At 42.3% G+C, this 21,283-nt stretch overlaps 1 protein-coding gene and 1 long non-coding RNA gene across 4 annotated transcripts in view; one reads left to right on the forward strand and one right to left on the reverse strand.

Moving 5' to 3' along the window:
• The window catches only part of LOC110187781 (uncharacterized), a 231,703-nt gene that overhangs the window by 113,234 nt on the left and 97,186 nt on the right, over nt 1–21,283 (reverse strand). The window lies entirely within an intron of this gene.
• On the forward strand, nt 11,204–14,407 carry LOC147642992 (uncharacterized). The gene is made up of 3 exons (XM_086837411.1): nt 11,204–11,321; nt 11,803–12,581; nt 14,168–14,407. The coding sequence occupies exons 1-3, from the start codon at nt 11,204–11,206 to the stop codon at nt 14,405–14,407; spliced, it is 1,137 nt and encodes a 378-aa protein (XP_086693537.1).

The following is a 21,283-nucleotide window of genomic DNA, read 5'->3' on the forward strand; positions in this document are numbered from 1 at the left end:
ACACTCCGCTAGTAACTACGTTTCCGTTGCTTCAAATACATATATTCAAGAACTTTATATACTTTTACATAAGTGGCAGCTTTATCCTTAGCCTTTACCAAGGCATGGCAAAACGCTGCCTCTGGTTTAGATATCTTTTGTTACGTACTAAGAATTCAGACAATAAATGGCAGTGGAAGCACAGGCAAGGGGCTTCACTTTTAAAACACCCAAATCAAACTTACTACACCACTTTTAAAACACCCAACTCGAACTTACTACACCATTTTTAAACCCCAACTCAACCTCCTACAACAGAAAGGCATGTCATTATGTTGGTCGTGAAGTGAGAATGGATTTTTGAAGTGTACCTCTAAAATAATTCCTACTCACTTTCTTCAAAAACAGAAGTTATGTTACAAATTTCTATTTCTGGTCGATTCAACCATTTAAAATTTCCATAAAAGAGTTCTTCAGACATTGCCATATCATATTCCATATCAATTATTAGGATCCACATACATTAAATATTCCGTCTCTTTACTCGGGTCAAAATCTTCAAAATACTTGAGGTTTGCTTTGGTATATCTATGACTACCAATATCAGTCAGTAATTTAAGGGATTGTAAATTAATGGGCAGCACCGAGCTGGTAGATATTTGAACAAATAGCCGTAAAGTTCTGAAAAACCTCTTTGAGCAACAAAACATCTGTTTTTAGGTTCCAAATAATCCCTAAGTGTTTGACACTTGAAGTGACTGCAAACCTGAACGGTATGAAGAGAATTAGCTTCAGAGCATTCGGAGTCTGTTAGTTTGCTAAAGAAAATTTATTTCTTAGTGGGAGAGAGGTTTCTGTTAACTTCCATCATATATCTTCCTAACGAAATATATTTCGAGAAAAGGAGAGGCACTTGTTGCAGAACAATCGCCTATTTCCATTTTTCCTAACTGTGATTGGTTTTTTTGTTTTTTTTTTCTAATGCTCTTACCCGGAAATATTCTTGATATCGTTGGTTGGTCCTTTATTGGACGTTCATGCACTACGGTCAGTACATTCAAGTGGCCCGTATGACACCAGGCACGTGCCTGTTTGGGTTAGGTGTTAGTAGGCGCGATCGAAAATATGGGACAGAATACAAGGAAATTGACTACCGGTGTGCTGCCAGGTTGTTAGATTGCATGTTTACTAAGTGTGTTAGTATTAAAGATTTTAATTTGGGAACGGTATTTACCTTAGAGTGATTAGATTAGATTAGTGTGTACAAATCATTATAATTTGAACATAACACTCTAAAAGATACATGCAGTTCAAAGGAGGTTCTACAATGGCGCAACGCTAATGGGATATAGGATCTAGTAGTTCTACATGGTACGTAGAAATTAAGCTAACTAAATTTAAAAATAAAGGTTATTCCTAGCATCGTTCTACGATTGGCTAAGGACGGTAAATTTATTAATAGAAGTCTATTAGAGTAAGAAGGAAATCTTTAGTTTGCATATAAATTTTAACCACGTAGAGCGAAAAGTAAAAAGTTCTTTTGAACCGACTCGATGCGTTTGCTATGGACGCTGTACTGTTGGCTCCAAACGCAGTATCCATATTCTAAGATAGGACGAACTAAGGAAGTATATAAGGATTTAGTAACATAGGGGTCGTTTAATAAATCCAAGCACACCCCTGGCTTTATTCACCATAGACAAAATATGATCAAAAAAGTCAAGTTTTGGGTACAAACGGACACCCAAATCATCAACAGAATTAATTTTGCCCAAAGAGCTGCAGCTCAGAGTGTAAGTTGCAAGCTTAAGAACGACACGAGAGAATGTCATTAGCTTGCATTTAGAGTCGTTTAAGTTAATAAGTTTAAACGGCATCAAGTTTGAAAATTATTGAGATCTGTTTGTAAATCCAACTGGCGGGCAACGTCCTTGTATTGCACGCAAAGCTTGACGTCATCCGCGTACATAAATACTCAGGAGTTAGTCAAGACTTCGGACAGGTCTATTATAAATAATGTAAATAATAAGGGTCCCATATGGCTTCCATGCGGAACGCCAGATGTAACCATTAGAACATTGGATAAATTATTCTTAAAGAGGACCTTTTGCGTCCTGCCATACAGATAACTTGAGATCCAATTAAGAAGATCACTTGGAAAACCCATTAAGTCGAGTTTTCTAACAAGGAGAGAATGGTTAACAGAGTCAAATGCTTTACTGAAATCAGTATAGATTACATCGGTCTGAAAATTATTATCGAAGCCCTTTATAATATAGTAAGAGAGCTCCAAAAGAGTTGTTGTTGATTTTCGCTCAGTAAAACCATGTTGACATGCAGAAATAAATGATCTACAAAGGTGCTGTAAGTAAGTATAATTGCTGGCATCCAATTTGATGCCTTTTTTGTGGAGAGGAATAACAAACGATTTCTTCAATAAAATGGGAAAGTGGGAGTTTTCTAAGGATAAGGTGAACATTTTCAGAAGGGGATAGCACAGGGCGTCGGCACAATACCTAAGCACATAGCCAGGAATTCCGTCGGGACCTGGCGAATAAACTGGCTTGACACGATGAAGATCTACAAGGGGAGAGCTTTCGTTTAAGCTAGGACAGAAAATTAAGTTTGATTTGGGTATGTCGCAGGAACAAGTCTGTTGTAAATACGAAAAGTTTGAATAAGTTGTTTGAAAAAACAGTGAAAATGGATCGGCTATTGCTTGATCATTATTTGCGGTAGTATTTTCAGGATTTCAGGAAGGACTTGCTTTAGGCTTACGTTTAGTGTAAACAAAATTATAAAACTGTTTTGGGTCTTGTGAGAACTAGGCCCTACAACGAGTTAAATAGTTTGTAAAAGACTGAACGTTCAGCACGGTAAAGTTTGACCGAGCTGATAAATGAGATTTAAGGGCAGATTGAGAACCGGCGAATTTAAATTTAGCATACAGTCTAGATTTTTTATTCTTAAGTCGGCTCAACTCAACAAGTCATGTTGTGTAGGTAAATGAAGAGTATTGGTGGAATTATTTGAGCACCAAATAGCACCAGGGATATTAAAATCTCCAAGGACTACTAACTGGTCTCAATCCAAAAGTCTACTGGAAACCATCTGAATACCCGAAAGGTGATTCCAATAAATAGGAAGTTCCGACAATGGAGGTATGTTGGAACAGGTTATAGAAATGGAGCTACCTCAACATCGTTGCATTCCTTGAAGGTTAATAATTCTGACGTGAGTGAGTAGTCCACCGCTATAAAAACTCCACCACCGAGTCTGATAGGGCGGTCAAGCCGATATACTGTGAACACAGCTGGAAAAACTTCGGAGCTCATAATCTCCGGCTTTAACCAGGTTTCTGTGAGCACAAAAACCTGAGATGCAAACGAAAGGCTATCAAAACACTAATTAGGAACTAATTAGGCTTACTACGTAAGCCTCTTGCATTCTGATAGGAAATACCTAGGGAGTAGGTTAGTTTTTTGGGGCGGGATTGGAAGACGTAGAAGGCGCAGTGGTATGATCAGGTCTGGGAAGAGTTATTCCTACAGGCCGCTGTCTCTATTTCTTCGCTTCGAACTCCTTAGCAATGTACTTTGGCCAGAAGTTGGGAGGGTAAATAGTGGGGGAGAGCAGCGATACAAAAATATGTCTCATCGGTGTAACCGCTATAAGGGCTTTTGGCAAGGCAGATTCGCATTGTCTGCCAGTATTCCGGGCCTAACATTCCTGGGCAGATATCGTTATACACGGGACTTTGAGGGGTCAATATTTGCAACCCCCAGGGGACAAAACAGAAATCACCGGCGGTACGGTCACTTCCGTTGCACATTCGGGTACCGAATCTTTTCTAGCGCTCGATCTCAGCACTCTTGGAATTAATGCTGGGGTCGAGGCCTGTGCCGAGGGAGGCTGCTGCTGAGAGCCCGTTGCATGTAGTTGAGGTCCTTCTGTAGGCTGCCCACCAATAGCAGTTTTTTGCGCTTAAGAAACTCATTTAATAGCATAAGGCTATTAAATTGGGTGTCCAGCGCCAAGAACAAATCAAGAGTTTAACGAAAACTCGTTAAAATGCCTTAAAACCGTCTACATCGCGACAGGCCTCACAGCAGTAACGCAGGCTGATGTTTTTTGTTTACATCGTCCACTGTCCGAGCTGCAACTCCAATACACTTGCCGTGCATGACGTTGTCGCACAGCTAGCAGTCGATTGTAAGGTCACCTGTATAAATAGCCTTTTTGCAGGTTTTGGCGAATCAGACAATATTTACGGACATTATAAGGACTTACCACTGTACTTGTACTTGAAAAATAAAAAAAGGGGGAAAAACAACAGAGCTATGAAGATAAGAAGTGAAGAATCACAGCGAGAGCGAGAGAGCGGGAGAGCGTGGGAGATAAATAGCAAAAAAGTTTAGCTGGTGCGACGGCGCAAACAAAAGCTAAACGAAGAAGCCACAAAAAGGAATGCAAAATATGCAAAAGCTAGTACTAGTAGCACAACTAAATTGGGAATAAAACCAACTATAAACACAAATCAGTATAGCTGCATTCACACGCGAAGTGAACGGGAAGTTATTAACATAACCGGTGGTTATTTTCAAACTTTAACACAAAACGAGAGCGCAAGAAAAAAAACACGTCCTTTCACTTGGAAAGATGATTGATGTTGATTGATGTTGTTATCCATCCAGATATAACAAATTAATGTTCCGTTCCATTTGTGAAGGGAAGCCTAAAAATAGTGTCCTTCATTCGACACAACCAAACATATTAAGACTATGTGAGGGTTTTATTTGACGAATACATTTATTTTATCCGTTTTCATTGGGAATGTCAACCCAGTTAAATCGATCGTGATGTTGTTTGTGTGTATGATGGTTGATTTTATATTAACAAAATAAGCGCTACATCGCTCTCCCTTTTCTTTTGGTTTCAATCCGAATACAATTGCCCAGTTAAAACAGAAAACATCTTTGTTCTGCACATTGATGCATGCTCTACGGACTTTAAGACGTGCAGGTATATCTAAACATTCCGATCCTTTAAGAGGAACCCATTGAAGCATCGATTTTATAATATCCGGGTGGGTATCGTATAAATCAAATAAATTGGATGATATCGTAACCAAAGTCATCTTACTTTGGAATGATTTATTTCCAGTTGCGTTTTATGTTCTTCTACTGACATGTATTTCGCAAATTGGTCAACATTTATTTTTGAAGCTGTATGCAAACTGAGGACTCTTTCAATATGAGGGAGTAGCGCCCGACCCGCTTTATACAAAAATTCACCAGGAATCCTTAGAGCCGCTCCCTCATTCGTAAACATATATTGAAGTATACGTCCCATGTATCTATCAATATATTTGTGCTGTTCGGTGCGAACATGCCATTGCAAGTTAATGAGAAGGTACAGCTGACAGGAGTTGCAGAAAATTCCTTGCATGTTATTGTAGTTGATGTTGTTGGCGTACATTTTGGTGGAGATCGTGTTGATGATGATGAAGATTAAGATGATGATGATTTTGTTCATTGTTGTTTGTTCTTTTATTTATATATTTTTTTCTTTGTTTAATATGTACTTTTCCACTTTTGTACGTTTGCACTTATGCACTTTAGTATTTTTCAAGCTTAGTATTTTTCTCTTTTAAAATTTTTAATAATCTTTTAAAAATTGATTAAATTTTTTCCACTGAATAGTTCAAACCGCAGTTAGAAGTGATTCTTAGGACACAACTAGTCTATACCCACCCCCACGAAAAAAAAAATAAAATTAGAGCAAAAACTTGACATTTTCTTACCCTTCCATCCTTTTTAAAGCGTGCTCCGTCTTCGCTGTGAAACTTTAAAAGTGTATCCTTTTCACTCTCCACCCCTATTTAGATTAGCTTATTGTGTATGTGATTACACGCATTTGATCAACTGCAGATGGAATGAGTGTGGGAAAACCCGCTTCTCATGACTTTTTTTAAAGGGGGCGATTGCGGGCTATTGTCCTTCAATGGGAAAACACATGACCTTTTCAAGTATCTCACAAGGAAAATCACAGTTAATCCCTTTTTTAAGTGAAGATCGTGGGTCACCCTCCACGTGCGCTCCAGGATCAAGTGGAGCGTGGATTTTTCCGTTACCACTCAAGCAACCTTCTTCAATTGGACCCCGTCCCCTTTTAGATGAGGATCGCGGGTGAACGTCCAATTGCCTCACCTGTCCCTTTTTTTATGTAAGAAGTCATGAAAACGTACACATGTGATCCAGGATCGCTCGGGATCGCTCCCTCCCTTTTGCACTCGTATCCTCATCCTTGTAGGAGCGGTTGAAGGCTTGTTCACAAGTATCGTTTTACATGCACTGACCCTAATTAATTCCATATTTATTACCCTATCCATTGACAGGTTGACAGCAAACCCTCATTACTTGCATTTTTATTACTCAAACTACTTAAAAATTTGACATCTGTGTAGGGGGCGTGCTGCCGCAAGATCCTGGAAAATTGTAGCCCCAATGAAAATTCCCACGTCGCAAGCGAAGTCGAAGAGCAAAGGCGGGGGCGTCGTGGGCAATTCAAAATCGTCAGCTTTATTTCGCTGCATACATAAGACTAAAGACTAGCTTAAACTAAACCGAGCTTCCGGCCGCTTTGCTCTCCCAAAACGAGCGCGGAAGATCGCCGACGGTCGGCTACTTAGACCCGAGAGTCGGAGCGCGAGAGCAAGGGAGGCGCGCGCGGCAGAGCTCGGAAAGCTCCGCGAGCAGAGGCGGCACAGTGGGCCTCATCTAAACAACATCTAACACATTAATTGCATTTTTTCAGTCAGAAGTTTGCAACGCAGTGAAGGAGGCACCTCATATAAAGTATATCTATTCTTGATCAGCATCAACAGCCGAGTCGATCTAGCCATGTCCGTCTGTCCTTTCAACGCAAACTAGTCTCTCAGTTTTGTAATTAGTCTTCTATGTACTCTCACTCGTATATATGTCGGAAAGGGCCGGATCGGACGACTATATCATATACCTGCCATAGGAATGATCGCAAAATTTTTTACCAAAAAAATATAACTTTTTCACTTTTTAACAGAATTTTATAAAATTTAAGTTATAGCCATTAATTATTATTTCACAATTTTGTGAGATATTTTATGAAAATCGGACGATCGGACGATCGGAACGATCATTAGATATATAAGAAAAACGGAAATCTGTGAATATAAAACTCTTAATATAATTTTCATATGTGAATTAAATGAAAGCAGGTATTACTTCATTGTTCTTTAACATAAATATATATACAGTCGAGTCCCGATAATTCGATATGGCAAGGGGATCACTTACAGGAAAATAAAACAATAACATAAAATTATAGTAACAAAAAATTAAACAATTAAGCAGAAACATTAAACTATAAAAAAAAAACAAAAATAAAATAAATTAAAATAACTGGTAATTTTTGATTGCTTGGTCACTTTCAGAATTGTTGCCCAACTTCTTCCAAATTGGGTTGCATTATAAACTCTTTTTTCTGTAGAATTGATGTTATTGTTGATGGAGCGACATCGAATTGTTTTGCCACCTCAATTTTCATTGTTCCATTATCAATCGCCGAAATAATGCTTTGTTTTTGCGCGAATGATAACGTCTTTTGCGTACGTTTTTGAGACATTTTCACAGAACGATGTTACTCTCCGAAAAAAAATCAGTAAACTAAAAGAAAACAGCGAGAGAAACACAAAATTCATATTGCATTGCGACATAAAGGCCGCATAGCTGTCTGCAAAATCTAACGGTGCTTTAACTACAAAAAATTTCGCATCGCATTACGATTTATAAGAGGTTACGAAACAAAATTACGATTTATAAGAGGTTTAATATTTATTGCGTTGCGCCAAATAATACGAATTAACGAGGGGACCAAAATGTATGGAATTTTTACGAGTTAACGAGTTTTTTTCAAGGGGACAGAATTTTTTACGAATTATCGCGTTTTTCGATTTAGCGGGGTACGAATTATCGGGATTCGACTGTAAGTTAAATTGCATTGATTCCTAGTCATCGAAGATCTGTCTGCAAGGATATATATACTTCGGCGTGCCGAAGTTAGCTTCCTTTCTCGGCTTAAAATACTACTACTGTTCTTCGTCTGAGACATATATTTGTTTCGCGGATCTGCCCTTATCAAACATCGGAAGATACTATCTCCTTTTTTCAAGGCAAAACCAGAGCCAAGGAAATCAAAATATGGGTGTAAAATTCAAATTCTTTTCAGCTCTTATGCTTGGGCATTTTATCTTTTAAAATAATATGTTGTTGTCAATGAGTTCGAAGCTAAGAAAAAGAAAAAGCGGCTTATTGGAAAAGCTCTTCGTTGGCCTGATCAGTCTACTGCACCTCTCCACACCTCGCTCAATCCCGACTAAAAACACGAAACCACTCTCCAGATATATCCCATCAGAATGCAAGAGGCTTACATATGAAGCTTTCTAATTTACATTCTGATAGTCTTTCATTTGCTTCTCAGGGTAATGTGTTCACAGAAGCCATTGCTCCATTGTCGGAAATTTTTATTTATTAGAACCATGTTTCCGCTGTTCAGTTGGTTTCCAATAAATTTTCGGATAGGGACCATTTGGTATTCCTAGGAGATTTTAATTACTCTGGGCCTACTTGGTTCACAAACAATTTCATCAATATCCTTCTAACTTCTACACAATATGATTTTATCGCTGGCTTCTTCGACATTTCACTGCTTTAAGTCAACCATGTACGAAATTCCTTTCAGCGCGTGTTCGATTTTTGTTTTGTCTCTGATCTCTGAGTCAGCTTATCCACTGACGCAACCCGAAGATCCCTATCATCCTTTTTTCGATGGGTTTTCTCGACTTTGGGTCTGACTTACATTTTTGTTGTTAAAATAATGCGAAAAAGCTCATACAAATGCCATGTTTTTTTTCCCGACGACACAGTTAAAATGTATTTATTTAACGAATGATACATCAAAGTATAATTTTTTAAGAATGTCTTATAAAATTGTTATAAAGAAATATTAAAAAATATGGCAATGGTAGCACCTGTCCAGACGGGTCTCGAAAAAAAGTTGAATTGCGGAACCAATCATACATCAGTTCCGGATCATCGGAAATCAAAAAATCCAAATTCATTCTTTAGATTAAAGACTACGCCAGGTAACGCTGTCGAGTTTGTTTTGAAATTCAAATTTTTTAATTTTTTTTCAAAGACATTGAAGTGAAAAACACGATTTTTTGAGATTCGTCTAATTTGTGAATATAAAATCAAAATTGTGAAAACAAAAAAAAACTCGACAGCTTTACCTCGCAAAATATGTACAAAAATAGTGTTTAAAATTTTAAAAGGATCGGCGCAGTAGTTTTGAAAACGTGTGTTGTAGGAAAAGCGCATTAAAGTTATAAGCACAAAAAAATGCAGTGTAAAACGAAAATACGGCATGTATAAAAATACTCATAACTTCGTCAACTTTGTTTTAATTGCCTTTTGGCAAAATATTTTTCACATATAATGCATTCAATACAAAAAATAACAAAAATAAACATAAAATACTTTTTCCTAAGTCATGTCAAAATCGATTCCAATTTTCAGTCATGGCTAAAACGAAAGACCTTCATCGTGTTAAGCTAGTTTATTTATTTATTTTATTTATTTATTATACTTTAAAACTTCCCACCATCCCCTTATATGGAAGGAATCGCTTATTATTCCGCTCCATAAGTGGTCGGTTTTTCCAAAACTTGTCATTACTCCTCATTTGCAGCACCTTTGTAGATGAGCTATTTATCCATATCCACATGTATTTATTAAGCGAAAATCAACAACAACTAACCTTTTGGAGCTCTCTTCCTATATTAAAATGGGCTTCCATGAACATTTTCAAACAGATGTAATCTTTACTGATTTAAGTAAAGCATTTGACTTTATAAACCATTTCCTTCTTGTGATTAAACTCGATTGCTCTCTTTCTATATTACAAAGGACTTCCATAAAAATTTTCTGAAAGATGTAATCTATATTGATTTAAGTAAAGCATTTGACTCTATTAACCATTCCCTTCTAGTAAAGAAACTCGATCTAATGAGTTTTCCAGTTGATCTTCTTAATTGGATCTCAAGTTATCTAAATGGCAGGACGCAAAATGTCCTCTCTAAGAATAATTTATCTAATGTTCTAAGGGTTAACTCTGGCGTTCCGCATGGGAGCCATTATTGTTTACATTACTTCTAAATGACCTGCCTGGAGTTTTATCTAACTTCAGAGTGCTTATTTTCGCTAATGACGTGTAATGACATTCTCTCGTGTCGTTCCCAAGCTTGCAACTGACACGCTGAACTGCTTGTCTTTGGAAAGAATTAATTCAGTTGATGATTTGGGCTTCCGATTGGACCTTAAACTTGACTTTATCGATCAAATTTCGTCTATATTGACTAGAATCAGGTAAGGTGTCCCTCTTACTCTTATAGACTCCTCCGAATTAACTTACCATCCTTAGCCAACCGTAGAATAAGGCTTGGCATAGCCTTCATCTATTACCTCATTCATGGTGATGTAGAAAATGCTGACTTGTTGACCCAGTTCAATTTCGACATTCCAAGTAGAAATACTAGATTCTATATACCCTTATTGTTGCGCAACTATAGAACCTCCTTCGAATTGCATGAGCCTTTTAGAGTTCAATGTGCAAATAAAATTAATTTGTACACTTTAATCTCTAAAAAAGATAGTCTTCCCGAGCCAACGGAGGTCGAGACCACCTTCAGGTTCAGACAGGTCACATGATGGCAAAAGGGCCAGTCGGCAGGATTCCAGCAAAGAATAAACTGCATGCTGAAACAACACCCCGAAGACGAGGAGTACGACTTCGTCGCCCAAGCCTGCACAACAAAGAGGACGAGCTCGATACAGCAGACTCGTGTAATTTTTCAGAGTACAGTCCCTGCTTCCTTAGCCGTCAGCCGATAGGGTACACAGGGGGATCAACGGATGACCGTGTCATCTGTCGTAACTGTGTAAACCATCGGTAGTGCGACTATACTCTTCAAGTGAGGGCGGCTGAAAGCAGGTCCCCAGTCGAGGTTTGACCGGGGATGCTGACCAATTGTAGTCGGGCGGACTTAGGCAAGTCTTTAAACAGCCTCCCCTCAACTCAGGTGTGTGACGCGACACACAAGACACAAGTCCACGCCAGAGATATCTTAATGAGACCCAGAGCTCGCATCTGGTTACCACGCCAGGGTGATTACCTGTCTGAGGGCCCAGAATCCAGACATCCATACAGAGGACTTGACCATCCTCAGAGCGGAGCAGGAGATGAAGGTGAGCCAACCTTTTCTCCTGCTGATTAACCAGCGCTGTCTGCCCCAGCTGGAGGCCAATGACCATAAGTTCAGGTACGGCATCAGGAAAGAAAAGATAAAGGTCTTCTTGGCCAAGCCGGATGAGATATTGGAGGAGGTCGATGACACCAACAAACTGTTGGACACCCCCACCAACATCGATGTCAAAAATCGTGCAGATTAACCTGAAGCATGGCTCGCACATTTCAGTAAATCTCACGATCCTTCTAAGGGAGAGGGATATCGACATCGGTCTGATACAGGAGCCTTGGACCAGGGACGGGCAAGTCGCTGGACTGAGAATCCAAGGATACACACTACTGTGCACAAACTCGAATTGTAGGTAGAGAGCTTGCATAGTAATTAATAACCAATTTAACGCTATTCTCTGTCCCAATCTCAGCACATCTGACCTAGTGGCCAGATTCGTGGCGGCGGCTGAGAACGAAATCACTAAATAGCTTCGGCATACATGTCCCATGACGAGCCGGCCCCGCCTGAGCCGGAAGTCAAGCTGCTGCAAAAGGCCGAAATAATGAAGACGACCCTGGTGCTCGGGTGTAATGCGAATGCGAGGCACACGCTCTGGGGGAGTCCAGAGACCAACGAAAGAGGTGAGTCGCTCTTTGATAGTATCATTTGTAGAAACGTTACGGTATGTGGTAAGTGTAATACGCCGACCTTCATTTTTCCAAGCACGGAAAATTTTCAAGGTTGGGAAGAGGTGTTAGACCTCACATTACATATAGAGCAGAACAATTACAGGGTCGAGAACTGGAGGGTATCGACAGAACACTCCTTCTCAGACCATAGGTACATTTTCTTTGAATTAACGACACCAGTTAAGAAACAGGTGCCAAGAAGGAACCCCCATAAGACGGATTGGAACAATTTCAGCGAGATTGTCCGATCTAAAGTTAACGGCAGAAGGATCAAGACCATATCCACTGCAAAGGCACTCGACAAGGAAGTCGAGGGCCTAACTAACATTCTGAACAACGCCTTCAAAGAGACTTGTAAGCTATCATTCTCGAAGAAGCAATACCCACCGTGGTGGACAAAGGAATTAAGCGAGCTCAGGAAGGGCGCGAGAAAGTCCTTTAACCACAGCTATGCAACCCGGGATTGGGGAACATACAAAGAGGCACAAAAAATTTACGAGAAGGCAGTATACATGGCCAAGAAAGAGTCGTGGCAAAACTACTGCGAGTCACTGGAAGGCATAAAGGACACGGCGAGAGTAAGCAAAATCCTCGCCAAAGGGCACATAAACCCTACCCTGATCAACAGAGCAGACGGCTCTGCTACGACGACAATTGAGGAGTCACTAGAGCTACTAGTTGACACCCACTTCCCAGGAAGCCTAAGAGTGATCTCGGAACCCGAGGAGGGAACGAACGCTCAAATTGACACGTCAACGAAAGACATCATTACCACTGACCGAATTCAGTGGGCAATAGATTCTTTTGATAAGTATAAGAGCCCGGGCCCAGATGGCTTAATACCGGCAATGCTACAATCAGCCAATGATAGCATTTACGAATGGCTAAAAGCACTAAGCAAGAAATACATATAGAAGTCAAACAGTACAAAAAAGTACTATCACAAAAAGTACTATCACAAGCGGCTGAGCCGCGGCGGCGGCTCACTTGCTTATGACGTCACAGCAATACTTAGCGGCTAGCGCTTGCATTGGGGGACAAATTATTTAAGTTATTTAACTATTATTACTACTTATTTTAATTTAAGTTTCTTTCACTTGCCAAGCAACAACAAAAAAGTGCGCTAAATCAAAAGCGCAAGAGTCAAAAGACTCTGAATGCAGAAATTTGAACACGCATATAAACGTGCGAGCGTTTGTACACATATACACAGAAATGAGAGCACAGCGCAAAGAAACGCACCCCTGCTCATCGTTCCACGGTCGATCTGCCACTGAAAAGTAAATTCTTGTTGTGCTCGGTTACGAACGAATGCTTCGAACTCGAAAAAGCCGAACGCACTCTGGGGTTCTAGACATATCGTTCGGGTGCTCTGGGGTTCCAGGCTCAGCCGTTTTTGTGATAGTACTTTTTTGTACTGTTTGACTTCTCTATGTATTTCTTGCTTAGTGCTAAAAGCCATTTACGAAGCTTGTTTAAGACTGACGCACATCCCACTTCTGTGGAGGGAGGCAAAAGTCATATATATACCGGGCAGAAGGGGGAATATCCTCGCAAAGGGTTACAGACCGATAAGTCTCACCTCCTTCGCGCTGAAGATACTAGAGAGACTCCTGGACGTCCACATCCGGGAGGGACATCAACTCTCGGATGCGCAGCATGCGTACCGCAAAGGAAAGTCAACGTAAACAGCACTACATGAAGTTGTACATCATGTCGAGAAGACATTACAACATAACCAATACATGATGGCTGCCTTCCTAGACATCGAAGGCGCGTTCAAAACTCTCTCCGACTCTATCCTGGACTCCCTCAACTTGTTAGGTATTGAGAGAGGCATCAGAGAGTGGATCGGGGTCATGCTAAAGAGCAGGACGATCACAGCCGAACTGAGTGGCACTCACCTCACGCGGACAGTGAAGAGAGGAACACCTCAGGGCGGGGTATTATTGCCCCTACTCTGGCTCACAAATATGAACGCCATATTGACAGATCTCAATACGGGTGGAGTTAAAGCAGTTGCATACGCAGACGACGTAGTACTGCTAGTATCAGGACCATACCCTGACGGACATTCCTTTCCGTCTTGGCCGAACAAATTTGCTCGCCGCCAACGTTAGTGGTGAGTAGACGGAAGCTAGCCGCCAGCGTCACGTCGATGCAGCTCGTAGGCGTGCACGGGTCGATGAGCGCGGCCGAGTCGAAGGTGCGCGCTCCGGTGTCAATCCGTACCAGTGCGGGCGGAAGGAAATTGACGCTGTGTCGCTGCAGCAGCGATGACAGCGTCGGCGCAGAGGCCGCACTCTGCGGGCGCCCCTGGCAAATGGAGGGCGGTTGCCATTGCGCGACGGACGATAATATACGGGCGGGGATCGACCGTGAAGTGGCGGAGGGAGCAGATTGACGAGAAGGGGGGACGGCGTCCCGAGAACGGCGCGCATTCTGCCGCAGTTGGCGCGGAACCAGTGGACGCACGGATAGGTGAAGCAGTATGTGATGGTCCTGGCCACATATTTGCAGCTGTCCCCTCGCCGACACGCTCCGTCAGAATGCTTGTGGGCCAAACAGCAGGGTCAGTATCGGTTAGCGAGGACCACCCGTAACCGTAGTGGGTTGCATTCTTGTGTGATGGCAGTGCGTGGACGCGGAGGCATCGTGTTGCCACACTCATACCTCAGGGTAGTCTGGACAAAACTGCGCTCGCAGACCTCATCGGTTTCCGGGACGATACGTGTAGGGCCTTCCTCCACATCCCAGAATGGGATCTGCCAGGGGGACATCGGGAAGCCTTTTTAGAAGGTCTGGCGGAATTTGATACGAGGTCAGATTGTAGCCCGGGCAGTCTCTAATTGTAGCCCGGGTCTGGCAGGTGACCGAATTGAAAAGTGGCACAATTTAGAATGGTCCTAAAAGGGAGCTTAATCAGGTTGAAAAGCCGTTCCGTGATGAAGGTCGCCTCGGACCCTGAGTCTATTAAGGCTCGCGCTTGGAAGCTGCACCCGAGATGATGTACAGATGGATACTGCCAGCCGCCAGAGCTGACTGAGAGGCGGCTTTTGATATTGTTTCCTTAAGGTTGGCAACACACCTCGAATAAACGGAATAGCAGTAGCTGTACTTTGACTCCAGCACTGTCGAGGTGGCCTTGCCGTCGTCGGAGGCGGAGAGCTGTTCTAAGCAGCCGACGGATTCGTCGCATTTTTCCCTTGGAATGGCGGCGGTAGCCCTCGGCTTCAGCTGACACGCCCGCGGAGATGTGGATTGGGACCTATCCAAGCGGTTTGAGGGGATCGGACGCGGTTTCTTGTCGTCTCACGTGGGCATTTTCGGAAGCTAATGCTGCTGATCAGGACTTGTCACCTGTCGAACGGGAGAACGGTCACACTAATGCATTGTCTGGAACTCGGGATACGGGTTTAGGCAATGCGTACGACGAACAAAGGGAATTGAGCTCACATAAGGCTGGAGGATACGAATGGAGCAAAAAAAAATAACGCAGCCGAACGGAGGTACTGAGCGTAGATATGTTCCAAGCCGAGGAATGATATTGGGACTTGGCTAACAATTCGAATGTCAGCAAACACAAGGCGCAGGTGTTTAATTGATCCAAGCCGAGGAGCTGGACTTAAAAAGCTCGGTTCTTGGTCGAGGAGAAAAGCTCGCTGTATTATGCCGACGGCGAGCGGTGACTATATGATGGCCAACAAATTAAGCGATACAAAAATAAATAAACAGAACAAGGGCAGTCTCATCTGTGTGGATTGAATTTGGATGTTGGTTATGCTGGTACTTATCTAACAAATGTTAATGTCATCAACTGCAAGCGGCAAATGTTGTATTGTTCTGAGCCGAAGAGCTGGACATAAAAGCTCGGTTCTTGGTCGCGAAAAAAAGCTCGCTGCGTCATGCCTACGGCAAGCGGTGCCTATGTGAGGGCCCCAACAAACGAAACGGCAACAACAACACGGCTTCTGCGGCGGCGAAATTGAAAACAATTAAAACACTTGCGTTTGCGTTTGGGTTTCGTTGCTGATTTGTTTCGTTTTGACTTTGAATTTTTGTTTTTAAATTTTATTATCGGGACTAGTTCCTGAAATCGTTGGCCGAAAATATATTGGAACAATGTGTCAGGGCACAGTGGAGCGCCGAGAAATGGACTGTATTGAATTCCGCGAACAGAAATATGTTGTATGGATGTAACGGACGAGTGTTGAATACATGAAGCGCCATCTATGACTCGGTTGCGAAACTACAATAAACATAGAAATGCATTTTTGTTTACCGATAATATGCAGGTCTGCATATTACGAATACCGATAATACGTAGGTCTGCATTGACGTTAATGGGGATCGGATAAACGCTTACGGTGTTCGGCTTAACCCTAGAGGAAACGCTGTTCGCCTCGTGCATTCTTTTCAATTCGAGCTTGCAGACAGTGAAGTTGTGCGATTTTATATTACCTTTGGCCAAACCACGCCAAAGAGGTTAGAGCCGGTCACGAAATTTTTAAAGGCAATCAAGTGCCAAGTGAATTCAAGACCGCTTTCTGAGCTCAATCACGGTCAGTGGAACAGAAGGAAAATATTCAGAAGAGGCGCTCTGCAGGGGGCGGCCTAGAACCTGTCTCCCGGCCCATAACAGAATTGGCGCTGAGAAGCCCGGCTAGGCAGCGATCGTCAGCCAACTGCCCCAGCTACGTGCACCCAGCCAAGTGCGGCCAAGAAGGGCAGCCGACAGTAGCTCGGCAGCCAAATAGGAGTTTTCAAGCAATGACTATTGACCCTCATCAAGCGCCACCGTAATCACCAGGAAACTGTCGCTCTGGATTTGTTTTTGTGCCAATCGTTAATTTCAACGAGCCACGCAAGCACCGTCTTTCACTGCGAGTCTGTAATCTTGCCATTCTTATCTCTCCTGTTAATGAGTGCCACTATCATGTGTCGTTTGGTGGCCTCAATGGGCTTTGCGTTTTTTGCTTTATTGCGTTATGATTTTTTTGTCTTCAAGGGGGTCTTGCTTCCTTGTGCACGCGTTGGCGGTTGCTCCCTGGAGTGTCCTTTATATCACTCTCGGCGTAGCGTTGCTGTTTGGTGACAAGTATCTCCTCTTCCTTGTTGGCGAGACCGCCCGTTAATACCATGTTAGGAAGTTTGGCAAAGTGCAGTCTGCTCTGTTCGACCCTTTGCTCGGCCCAGGTAAGCTTTACCTTCTCCTCTTCGGATGGGACAGCTTTTGTCTTTGTCTTTGTCAAAGGGCGGCCGTTTACTCCGCTTTTGCCTTCTTTCCCTCGCTTAAACGCTTCGGCCCGTCCCTACGCGGGGAGCTGGTACGTGGTTGCGGCGAGTGAAGAGGGCGTTCTTACTCTTCTTTCCGAAGAGGTCCGAGTCTGTATAGACTATAGCGCCCTTCCTTTGCTTCGTTTTTGTGGTAGCGTTGCAACTGACGTGACCTGCTCCCGTCAACTTAGAGGTGTGATCGCTGGCTCAGGAGGATTGCTCTCCTTCGTTCATTTTAATATAAAATACAAAACAAAAAATAAAATTTCTTTTACTGTAGCAACAAAATATCAACGTAACAATAACAATGGCACAGTCAAATAGGTAGCTCCAACTCGTGGCGCTAACAGACAACAACCTTGCTAAAGCTCTTCGGCAGCTTATATACATCATGCCATTTAAGGGTGATCCAGAAACCCTCTACACCTTTATCAGCAGAGTGGACCATGTTATTTCAATCTACCAAACTATTGATGTGCGTAAACAGAGGATTCTACTTGGAGCCATCAATAGGAACTTCGTCGGACACGTAACTCGGTCATTGGGACTTCCGAACATAGATGATTGGCTTACCCTTAGATCTATACTAGCGGCCGAAATTAAACTCCAAACAACGAACTACAAACTACTGGAGAACTTCAGGGAGATAAAAGAAATCTAAGAGCATTCTGCAAAGAAGCTGAAAAACGATGTCAACTGATGAAATCTGACCAACTTCGTTATTTTCGTTCAGGCAATTAAGAATTTGATTAAAGTACTGATCAGAAAATTACCAATACAATTATTCTCTACTTAGGCTCATCATGAAATGTCAGACTTGAGATAGTTAATAATCATTTCACACAATGAGGGCATATATGAAGACCATATTAACTTTGAATTAAATAAATATCCAAAAAACCGTCATCAAAGCGCAAATCCCAAAACCAATACAAAAAACCAAACCCAATACCGACCAAGATATAAATAATATTCTCAACCATTCCAACCTTATCTACCCTGCAGTACCATTAATCAGTAATTAATCAACGATTCATCAACAGTTAGGGCGGTGTTGTTGATGATTCATCGATTAAAGTCGATACAAATTAACGATGAATTTAACATGGGAATGTCCTAGGCTGTCATCAACAACAATTCAACAACAATTAATCAATAATTCATCAACAAATTCATCAACATTTATCAAAAAATTCATCATCGGCCGAGCCACGATACTACCGACGAGACTACCTTCGTAATTGTATCGTGGGCAGAGCGTCGACTCGGTAGAAGTCGCAGTCGGCACGTTGTTGACTGTTGATGACAGTGGCCTATTGATGACATGTGGTACTGCAGGGTATACATACCATCATTCGGACCCACTTATACATAACAGACTCCCAACAACCAACCACCTATGTGGCATGTACTAAATTATTTCAGACCCAACCAATAAATGAACACTCAATCGATTCCTCACAAAACTTCTTTTACACAATATTCCAATAGGATTCAAAATACTCAAACAACTCAACATCTTAAAGGAAGGTTAGGTTAAAGTGGTGAGGCCTTCCTGATAGCCTCCACTTAAAGCTAAGCTCCGTTTTTATCCACACCCTCGTAGGTCGTTGTCGACGCTTCATCTTTAGTACCAGCCCGTGTCATTCGGGTAGGCTTGAATTGCAGTCACTGACTGTCTCCCCACTTCCCCTAGTGACCCCAGCGGTGAGCTCCAAAGTCCCGCGCCCTGATTTGCATGCGTGCGTGCCAATAGGCAGTGGTCAGTGATAGTTGCCGTTATCTGTATGATGTCTTTTTTACTCTTGGAGATGAGCTCCCCAGTCCGTCTCCCGTTGTAATTAAGCCATTATAGCTTCGATCTTCCGAGCTCTGTCTTCCTTGACCATTCCTTGCAGGCTAATAGTTTAAAGTAGTCATATATTTACGTCTGGACTGAGTTCGGAGAGACTAGTATGTCTGTTGTATAGGAGATTTTCTCTGACGACCCGTTCCTGGCCAGCTCGTCAGCTTTCTGGTTCTTGGGATTTTGTCCTCTGCTAATCTGTTTAGTGCCTCTTTGCATTCGGCCACTAGTGTTGATGTAGTTTTTGCTTACCTTGGTATTCCGGAGATCTTGAATTAATAAGAGTTCGACTGCTTTCAGTATTGCGCGAACCTAAGCCTGGAATACCGTCGCTGACTCTGGGAGATGGAATGACTCTTCTACACTCCAGCTCTTGGCTAAGATTCCGGCCCCTCAGCAGCTCATCCTTCAGCCGTCGGTGTCCCTCTTCTTCATTCTTCCTTCGTAGGGTATATCGTGGTGTATGCATTGCTGAATCGCGTCTTCTGCCATCCGATGGTTCATATTGTCAAGGATCTTAGAGTGCCCAGTGTGGTTGTTCTTCCAGCTCTGGCTTGCCTTCAGTCGTACCGCACTTTGGAACAATGTTTAGGATGACATTCAGTGCTGCCGCAGGGCATGATCTTAATACACCCGTTACACATGCGCATGCCGATATCTGAATCCTTGTCAGTTTCTGGATGTTGTAGGCCTTTGTTAATGCTGACCATATGTGAGAATCGGTCTTAAAACCTCTGTGTAGAGCCAGATTATAATCTTGGGGTGGATACCAAAGTTTTTTTTTTCTGAACATCTTCCTACAGGAGTAAAAAGCTATTCTAGCTTTTTTGACTCTTTCGTTGATGTTTTGTTTCCATGACGGCTTTGCATCTAGTATCACTTCCAGATACTTTGCTTGTAGCGATAGTCCAAGTTATATGCCTTCTATCTAAAGCGTATTGAAGTTAGGGATCTTTGTTCTTCTTGTGAAGAGCATAAGCTCCGTTTTACCTGGGTTGATGGCAAATCCGCAGGCTGATGACGTCGGGCAAGGGTCCTGAAGTCAGTAGGACTACCTCGTCTGCGTATGCTACCACTTTCACACCTTCAATGTTGAGTGTTTTTAATATGTCATAGATGTTTATCAGGCAAAGCAGAAGATACAGAACTCCTCCCTGAGGTGTGCCTTTCTTCAAAAATCTTGTGTGATGAGCGCCACTCAGTTCGGCTGCTATCCGTCTCTAGGTAACCATTGCGCCGATTCAGGATCTGATGCCGTCTATATGCTTGGAAGATTGCTGTTTTGTTTTTTTTTTTTGTTTTGTTTTTGTTTTTTGTAGCATTGCTGCTATACTTCCATCCGGACCCGGACTTTTGTACTTTCCGAACGAGTTGATCGCCCAATGGATCCTTTCCATAGTGACTATCTCTTTCACTCGTATTTGTTGGACCACTCAATGCCTATCCGTTTTTCCAGATTCTTCTATCTGGTTTCCTTGTAAGTGTGTGTCCAGTAGTGTTTTTCGTAACTCTTCCGCTGACGTCGTTCCTGTGCCATCAGGCACAGGGTAGACGTGTCTTTTATTCCTTCTAGCGATTTGCAATAGCTGCTCCAGGAGTGTTTCTTGGCTGCGTATATCGCTTTTTTTTGTATTCTTTCTGTATCTTCTTGTACGGTAGCCTTCCAAACCTTTTTCCCGAGTACGCTTAGTTCTTTGTTCCACCATTGTGAGAATGTCTTCTGTGATTAACTGAGTCTGCATGACTCCTTGTACGCGTTCTTGAGAATGTATCTTCTCGACATCTTTGTCGATTCCTTCAAGGGTAGACCGAACCTTGGTCCTTTTGTTTTACACCTTAGACTGAACAATTTTTGCGTATTTGTCCCAGTCAATATTGCAGGCATTGCGCTTTGGTGCTATCCCATGTGTTGGCATCGAGATTTCAAAGAATATGTACATATGGTCTGAAAATGAGTGCTTTGTCGAGACCCTCCATTTTCCTACCTTGTAATTGCTGTGCTTTAATTGAAAAGTTATATCTAGGACCTCTTCCCAGCCTTGACATTCCTCTGTACTTGTTACAAATAGTGACGTCACGACATATAATGCTATCGAAAAGAGTTTCCCCCCTATCGTTTGTTTCCTTAATTTCCAGTGGCGTGTGCTCAGTGTTGGC

This window comes from Drosophila serrata, unplaced genomic scaffold, assembly GCF_035046125.1.
Source record: "Drosophila serrata isolate PLE 108 unplaced genomic scaffold, ASM3504612v1 contig_308, whole genome shotgun sequence".
NCBI classification, from domain to species: Eukaryota; Metazoa; Arthropoda; class Insecta; order Diptera; family Drosophilidae; genus Drosophila; species Drosophila serrata.

Bases quoted from the DNA above. Each gene is read 5' to 3' on its own strand.
- LOC147642992 (XM_086837411.1), top strand. From the start codon at position 11,204: ATGAGACCCAGAGCTCGCATCTGGTTACCACGCCAGGGTGATTACCTG. The intron at 11,322-11,802 runs GTGAGCCAACCT...ATCACTAAATAG, and splicing joins GAGCGGAGCAGGAGATGAAG to CTTCGGCATACATGTCCCAT. The intron at 12,582-14,167 runs GTAAGCAAAATC...ACGTCGATGCAG, and splicing joins GCATAAAGGACACGGCGAGA to CTCGTAGGCGTGCACGGGTC.